This window comes from Diadema antillarum, unplaced genomic scaffold, assembly GCF_040938485.1.
Source record: "Diadema antillarum isolate AM-2024a unplaced genomic scaffold, OU_Dant_1.0 scf00000048, whole genome shotgun sequence".
Lineage (NCBI taxonomy): Eukaryota > Metazoa > Echinodermata > Echinoidea > Diadematoida > Diadematidae > Diadema > Diadema antillarum.
In genome coordinates this window covers 1,407,127-1,415,471 of record NW_027270937.1, presented here as the reverse complement: position 1 = coordinate 1,415,471, position 8,345 = coordinate 1,407,127, and the positions used below count along the sequence as shown (strand labels likewise).

The 8,345-nt window shown below is 43.3% G+C and overlaps 2 protein-coding genes across 2 annotated transcripts; both read right to left on the bottom strand.

Moving 5' to 3' along the window:
• Positions 1-1,374: 1,374 nt before the first annotated feature.
• Positions 1,375-2,472, bottom strand: LOC139715408 (rhodopsin, GQ-coupled-like). The gene has a single exon (XM_071626981.1). The coding sequence runs from the start codon at positions 2,470-2,472 to the stop codon at positions 1,375-1,377; it is 1,098 nt and encodes a 365-aa protein (XP_071483082.1).
• A 4,503-nt stretch (positions 2,473-6,975) lies between these two features.
• Positions 6,976-8,076, bottom strand: LOC139715407 (neuropeptides B/W receptor type 2-like). Its single transcript, XM_071626980.1, has one exon. It carries the CDS (start codon positions 8,074-8,076, stop codon positions 6,976-6,978), a length of 1,101 nt encoding a protein of 366 aa, XP_071483081.1.
• Between the last annotated feature and the right edge of the window lie 269 nt (positions 8,077-8,345).

The following is an 8,345-nucleotide window of genomic DNA, read 5'->3' as shown; positions in this document are numbered from 1 at the left end:
TTTTCTTTGCAGTAGGGATGGAATGCTTGGTTTGCATTATGTAACTTTGCACCTTAACACCAACAGTTGCCAGATCAGATTTCTTATTATACGTCAGATTCTTAGACGAGAAAGCATTGGATCATTCGCGAGGACATCTTAAGCCGTCCTACGACCGCCGGTGGAGATTCGTAGTCTCAAGCAGCAACTTCATGAGCCGTGTCAAAATCTTCCTTGTAGCTACTGCGTTTCCTTCGTGTGTCCTTCGAGTAAAATTTAATCATAGAATATAAAGATTCACATCTTCATGTATCGCCTTCATGTGTGGTGCTGGAGGTCTGTGACCTTCTGTACTTGCTTCGGCTGTTGATAGGATTTTGACCAAGTTCGGACCAACTTCGCACGAAATTGACAATTTCATATTCGTATTGCCCTCTTGTGTCGTCTTCGGGGCAGCGTACATGACGCGCAGCACAACTTCTTTCATTGATATACGTTTACACGGGTATATCGAGAACATCTCTATTCTCCGATTTTCATAGCCCGTCTTGACAAAGAAACGCAAAATGTGTATGGCGATATTTCGGAACACATTCGTGACACACGTGCAAATTACAACACTCGACATGCATTTCTGTGCAGTCTGGGCCTACTTGTGGCCAGGAAAAGGGCACTAATATTGACTAAATAAACATTTGTAATACACCATAGATTTGACTAGCAACTACTGATGTTTCGTACTGCTTGCCTTCAGCAAGGTCACAGATTCAAAAAGTTATAATGTGACTTAACTTCTCGTATTCGTGATTAACATCAGAAACAAACACACACACCCGTACATAATTATAAATTATAAACTTCACTTCTACCAGAAAGTTAAACTTATTCTGAGCAATCAAACGTATGATCTCATTAGCGTGACAAATAGTCAAGTTTCACATTATTGGCATGAAGCAATTTTACTTTCACAAAGATTGGAAATTCCTCAGCACTTCATTTTTATGGAACATAACGTAACGCAGACATCTCACAGACTGTGTATCATCGTGATAACTATACATGTAGCACGATCCAAGTAAGTTCAAAAGCAGTGAGAATTTACACCGTTGCAGTCTTGGACAACACTGTACCGCCTCAAACACAACCAAAGCGACAGGTGTATAACGCCATATTCCTATATGCAGTTTTGCCCGTACACTCTAGATATTAATATAGTATTTTTTTTATTCCTATACTAGGCCTAATCTTTGTATCAAAATAGCTGACGTATTTTACATGATGATTATGAGTTCATGAGCTCATAATGATACAACGGTACAAAAAGTAATAAAAAATAATAACAAGTAATAATAAGTAATGAATAATTGAAAAGGACGAGAATCAGACACAAAGACGTCAGATATTCGTGTCTATGGTAAGATCTTCGCTCTGTGACTCGCAGGTCTTTTCAACACTGATACCTTGCGGTGTCTGCCTATCACCAGTGTTGTAGTCGAGGATCCGTGCCACCAGTGGGGAGGGCATCGGAATATCGCGCCAGCGCCGTCGCAGCACACAGGTCATGACCACCCTGAAGTGAGGATGCTTCCAAGCGTAGATGAACGGAGTTAGGCAGCTGTTGATTATGAAGGGGAGACTGGCGTATGCTATCAGGCTGCTGACACGGTAAAGACTGGGTCCTTGAAAGAATAACGTCGATATCATAACACCCATAAAGGGAGTTACGCACAGGACGAAGCAGCATATCACGCACAGGAGATTCTTGGTGATTACCAGCTCGGTATGCCGACGACAGCTTTTCTCGGTCGGCATTGAGCGTGACCTGGACTTGAGGGCGCTCCTTTTCACGTACCTATAGATCAGCCAGTAGCTGAAGAACGTCACGCCGAAGGCAACTGACGACGAGCAAATCACGAGGTATACGAAAGTATTTGCATTCTTGTGAGTGAAGTCACAGATGCAGAGTTGTGTATGGACGTTGTATCCAAGGCGACCATGTCCAATAAGCAAAGGAAGGACTAAAACTACAGTGGGATACAACCATGACATTGTCACCATGACGACCAGATTTCTCGACGAGAAGATGCGGTTGTATGTGTGCCGTGGTTTGATGATGAGCACACAGCGATTTAAAGCAATCAGCATTATGGTAGCGACGCTACTGCCAGTAGATATGATATCCAGTGAAGCTGTCAGTTGGCAGAGCACTTCGGGTATTGCCCGGCTGTTTCTGGCCAACATCGAGACGATCTGAAACGGCTGAACAGCGCAAACCAACAGATCACTGACACTAAGATTGACGATGAGGTAGGAGGTTTTCGTTTGGAGTTTCCTCGACAGTGCGCTCGCCAGCAACAGCACAACATTTCCCGAAACCCCAACAAAGACCACAGCGCTGAATCCTACGGCCAGACATATATCTCCAGAGGTGAGACTGGAAGTGTTTTTGGCCAAAGCCTCATCCCTGTCTTGGTAGCCAGCTGTATCTGCCATCTTGTTTCGTTGGGTTAAGCAGCCCTTGAAATTTCAACCACACTGGAGCATTTTTCAATGCACTTTGTTCATGACATATGCCTATAAAGAACAAAACGTTCAGTGCGATTTATGTGCGACTTGTGAGAGTTCCCTTTTAAGAAGTGCTATTCTTTTCCTAGTTTCCATTTAAGATATTCATGACATGAAATGTCATTTCCAGTATCAATGGAGCAGGCGCTAACCCGTTAAGCAATGATATTGTTTCAGACGTATGCTTACTTGAGTTCAAGAGATCTGTTTCTGTAGAAGGTATATACAATGTAGCTTTGATTAACCATGTATAGAAGACGATTTTTATCTTTCCTCATGATTGATTGTTACCCTTTCCTTTCCACTCATTCATCTTTTTCCCAACTTTATGACATGCATTAGTCATGTTGTGTTATATTTATATTAAACAAATTGACATTCAATCATATCTCGACTATCATCCACTGCATTTTGTGTTTGTGTACGTTGTGTATATTCTTATGTTTGTGTGTGTGTGTGTGTGCATGTGGTATGTGTCCACTTTGGTTTAATCTAATATCAATTCAAATATTCACGATACGTGTACGACATTGTACGACTGTTATTTCACACATGTGTATTTAAACGATTTCACATTCTCACAAAGAAATGATTCTACACTGTATTCAACCAATCAAGTTCTCTCCACATGTTTCTGTAATTTTATTCAAGATCAATTACCACATTTCAAGAGGTAGAAATGGATCAACTATTCATAACTTTTAACTTTACAACAGACAACATTTGCTGAACTTCATTACTTTGCTTCTATTTTTTTTTCCTTTCTAAAGATTAAGGGCATTTAATATTTTACTATCTTTCCATTACGACGCTTATGTGGCATATCATATCCATTTTCTAGCCTACATGATAAATGCATTCTTTTCACAAAAGTTTGTTATGCATGTGGTTATTCCCAACTGCCTGAGGCACACAATATCTACAGGATTGAGTTGCCATAAGTAATCGCAACTTATGTACGGATTCTTAATTCTACTCGTTGCATGCCCGTATCACATGTAATCGTTAGTCTCGCAAGTTCATAGCTAGCAACTGACGATACAGTCGCGTCAACCAGCTTGGGACAGTTTTCAACTCTGTTCTAATTAGAAGTTGGTGATTGCCTTATCCAACAAATTCAGTCGTAATTCATTTGTCACAATTGAATCAATTGATAGAATATCAATCCTCTTCACACATTTCTTGCTTCCTTGTTTCGAACGATTCAAGTGTTTATCCACTGTGTTTTAAATGCCAAAGCAAAGAGAAAGTATCCAGTTTAGACTATGAAACTCGTCATCCAAGTTTCCCCGTGACCAACACATTGTATGGTGATTCACATTGTAGCTTCATTTCATGGCACTTCAGTTTTTCTGTAAGGAGCTGACTTAAACCACTCGTTTAAAGCATGCATGTTTCCACTTTCTTCACAGCAAACGGCCACGTGACTTTCTGTCAAACATGTGATATTAAATTATAGTCATGCTCCGCGAATGACGGATCCAGTCGCCAATTGGCGGATCCTTAAAACAAAAGAAATAAAAAGAAAATGGGGGGAGCGGCGTGCGCCCCTTTAATTTTGTAAAGGCTTCTCCCCTTTACGGAATTCCTGGATCCGCCCCTGATGCTTTATTTCAGAGATTTAGAGAGCCACACCAGTAGTGGTTCTTTGAGCACAGCGCGCGCACTCGGGGAATCTATTCAATATGTAGATGTATGACAATCTTCATGCTAAACGGTTGAGCACAGATTTGTTTTATATAATGTTATCTTTTATTTCTTTATGAGAAGCGAAAGGACCCCTCTCACACGAGGGAGATTTCGCATTTTCAGATCTAAAATTCTGAGATAATTATGATGGCAGGTGTACACTGTTAGTGGATATTATTCGATTTTTGCGTCTATAATCAAATAGCACAAAAATGAAGACTAAATTCAGGGTAACGTGCGGGCCGGGAAGGATGTGGGAAGGGGGATATACTATCCTAGTTCCTTCCACACGAGGGAGTTTTTGTATTTCTTTGATTGTCATAGTGCACACTTTTGGTGTTATACTTGAAAAATTGCCGATCCTCAAAGGTTAAACAATTCATAGTATCTGTATCCCCATCAAACACGAGGGAGCTTATGCATTCTTAGAATTGACATGAGACACATCGTACACATTTTTAGTGTATTATTTGGAGAATTTTCAATTTTTGGAAGGCTTTATTGGGAGGGGATATCACCTTTCATATGAGGGAACTTTGGCATTTTTTTTTTAAGTTTAAGATCTGGTACACACTTTTGATGAAATATTCGGAAATTTGTCAATCTCAAAAGTGTACAAAGTCTATGGGTGTATGAAAGGGGACCGAGCGGGGAATGTTTGAATTTTCAAAATTGCAATTAAACGATCTGGTGCATACTTCTGGATGAATATTTGGATAATTTTGTACAAAAAAAGTACGATATTATATTCCCTCAGCTTGGGAATTATTGAGATGGGGGCGATTAATGTTTGCCCCAACATTTTCATTGGTGGGGGGAGGGGGGCAACTACCCTTTTGCCCGCAGGATCGACGCCCTTGATCATCCCTGTGTTTGCCCATCTGCATACCTATACAACATAGATGTTTCGTGGCTGAGTCATCCCTTTGGAAGGGAGGGGAGGTGTATGTCATTGCGTGAGGAGTGGGGACATGGGGGGGGGGGTAAATTCTGGAGGAATTTTATTTTTTCGTACGTAATTTGTAGATGGTCCCGAGGGCGCGCTTCATACCACATGTATGATGTTTTATGGCATCAACATCTGAACCATACTTTAAGCCGATATTACTATTTGCGAGAGAGCGAAGTGAGCGAGCGCTTGAGAAAGTATGTATACAAATCCTACAAGATAGAATATTGTTAAGTTCTGTTTAGTTCTCACTAGGCGAGCGTGCGAACGTCATGCATTATGCCGAAATTAATACAATAACATTTATTCTTCTTCCATTTTTTTTTCAAATTTCCGGGGGGGGGGGGTGTTTGTACAGATCATCCCCCTCCTCCTCCTCCAAGGGGGAGGTGGGAGGATGCATCCCCCATCCCCCATCCGGGATTTACGTCCATGACGTCCAAAGAATATAATAGCCGATTTTGAGAAATATGGTACGATGTAATATTGTTTCCTTTTCACCAGACTAACAATTCCTTAACAATTCATTTTGTTGAGCATAGGCCCTACGTCACACATCTACATCAAAGACTGTAATTGTGATAGAGTATAGCACACTCGGAACATTCAAAACCTTGAAGCATTGATGTCAGCTTGGACAAGATTGCATCGCCTCTGAAACGGCGCCGACGAAAGTTGCAGTTTTCGCAACATACTCTGGACATTAATGCCATAGATCTGTCATTCTAATCTTCTTCTTCTTTTGTATGAGGTTTGCTGCTACTACGGCTGCTACACTACGTCTCGAAGCTGCAGTAACCATCCAACGGTGTCATGACTTGGGTTGGTCAAGTCGATGGAAGGTTTCCCAGGAGGTCCAAGCCTGGTGCAGTCTCGCAAAATGGGGTCTGCAGTTTGCTCTGGAGCACTACACATGCACGCTGCTGACGGACGAAGGCCCCATTGGTGCATGTTGGCGCCAAAACTGCCGACTCCAGTCCGGAGGCTATTTAGGGTTACCGTACCCACTCTTTGCGGGAGAGATTGACTCTGGTGGAGTGTCTGTGCTGGGATGGACTGTGAGCTGCGCAGGCTTTGCCATCTCTTGCCAGTCATGCTTCCACGACTCCATTAGATTCAAGTCGGAGTTTGCGAGCAATAATATACTGCATGTTGACAAAAGGCCGACGAGAGCCTAAGCGTTGGCGGCCGAAGTTTTGGGCTGTTGTTATGCGGGCATGCAGAAGGATAAATGTGTCCTGTAGTGACTTCTTAACTAGCTCGGACATTTTATAAATGTTCCCGACGAAGAGCTGGTGGAGCAATACCCAACAGGACAGGCAAATACTTCCCTGAGGTTCGACATAGACATCCAGTGATTACTCTCATGGTGTCGTTTAGGGTAGCATCCAGTTTGCTTACGTGGCTCCTCCTCCTCCATGCTGGAGCAGCATATATTCTGCGGCACTGTAAAAGAGGGCCAGGGCCCCTGCTCGAAGGGTTCTGGTATAACCTCCCCAGGAAGAACCATCAAGACGACGCAGGAGATTGTTCCTTGATGTATGCTTTGCCGCGCAGTGCTACAATGTGTTGTGTGAAGGCGATTTGCTGTCTGTCCAGTTTCACCCGAAGATACGTTAGGGTGATCATACAAGGAAGCACTAATTTTAATTTATGTAGTCACGATGGCTAACTTACGGCCCGGACATTATGCCTATTTTTTCTGGTGATATTAGTTTGTGAGTTTACGATGGTAAAACGGTACAAATTTTATTGACAGTATCTAAATGATGTACGGCAGACACACGATAAAGTCACATAATTTCATTGTTGGTCTCAGTGGTCATATTTTCGCTCTGTACCTCACAGCCCTTTGCAACACGGATATCTTGGGGCGCACACTGCCTATCAATAGTGTTGCAGGCGAGGATCCGTGCCAGCAGTCGGGAGGGCTCCGGGATATCGCGCCAGCGCCGTCGGAGCACGCAGGCTATGACGATCCTGAAGTGAGGATGCTTCCAGCCGTAGATGAATGCGTTAAAGCAACTGTCGAGTACGAGTGGGAGAGACAGGTAGGGCATCACGCTGAGAACTCGGTGCAGAGAGGGTCCTTCCAGGAATGGGATAGCCAGAAAGACACACATGAAGGGAGTTACGCACAGGACGAAGCAGCATACCACGCACAGGAGATTCTTGGTGATTACAAGCTCGGTGTGCCTGCGACAGCTTTTCTCGGTCGGCATTGAGCACGACCTGGACTTCAAGGCGCTCTTTTTCATGTGCCTATAGATCAGCCAGTAGCTGAAGAACGTCACACCGAAGGCAATTGACGACGTGCCTACCACAAGGTAGACAAAAGTATTTGCATTCTTGTGAGTGAAGTCACAGATGCAGAGTCGTGTGAGGGCGCTGTATCCCAGACGACCATGACCAGTAAGATGAGGAACCACAAAAACTACGAGGGGATACAGCCAAGGTATTGTCACCATGACGACCAGATATCTCGAAGAGAAGACGCGGTTGTATGTGTGCTTAGGTTTGATGATGAGCACACAGCGATTTACAGCAATCAGCATTATGGTAATGACACTACTCCCAATGGATATGATAGCAAGTGCGGCTGTCAGTTGGCACAGTACCTCCGGTAGTGGTCTGTCCAATATCGGGACGATCTGAAAAGGCTGAACAGCGGAAACCAACAGATCACTGACGCTAAGATTGACGATGAGGCAGGAGGTTCTCGTCTGGAGTTTTCTAGACAGTGCGCTCGCCAGCAACAGCACGACGTTCCCTGTAACGCCAACAACGAACACAGCGCTATACCCTACTGCTAAACAAATATCTACAGGAGCGAGTCGGGAATTGGATTTAACCAACGTCTCATTACTGTCAAGGTACCCAGCTACATCCGCCATCTTGTCTCGAGGGAAGCATGGCACTAAAATGACAACCAAGCAGGAGCAATTTTCCGGACACTGTTCAGAATGGTGAAAGGACAAAATGTGCTATGAAATTGTTTTCAGACCTCTGCGAATGTTCCTTTGTTGTTGTTGTTTTTCACGTTTCCATTAATCTAAGCTCTCAATAACAGGAAATACGTGTACTCTTTCGAGTTGATGGCGCAGGCGTGTGCAATGATATCTCGTCACCTAATACTTGGTTCAGAAATCAGTTTTCTATAGAA

Excerpts from the sequence above, each read along its gene's own strand:
- LOC139715408 (XM_071626981.1), bottom strand. The coding sequence starts at position 2,472 with ATGGCAGATACAGCTGGCTACCAAGACAGGGATGAGGCTTTGGCCAAA.
- LOC139715407 (XM_071626980.1), bottom strand. The coding sequence starts at position 8,076 with ATGGCGGATGTAGCTGGGTACCTTGACAGTAATGAGACGTTGGTTAAA.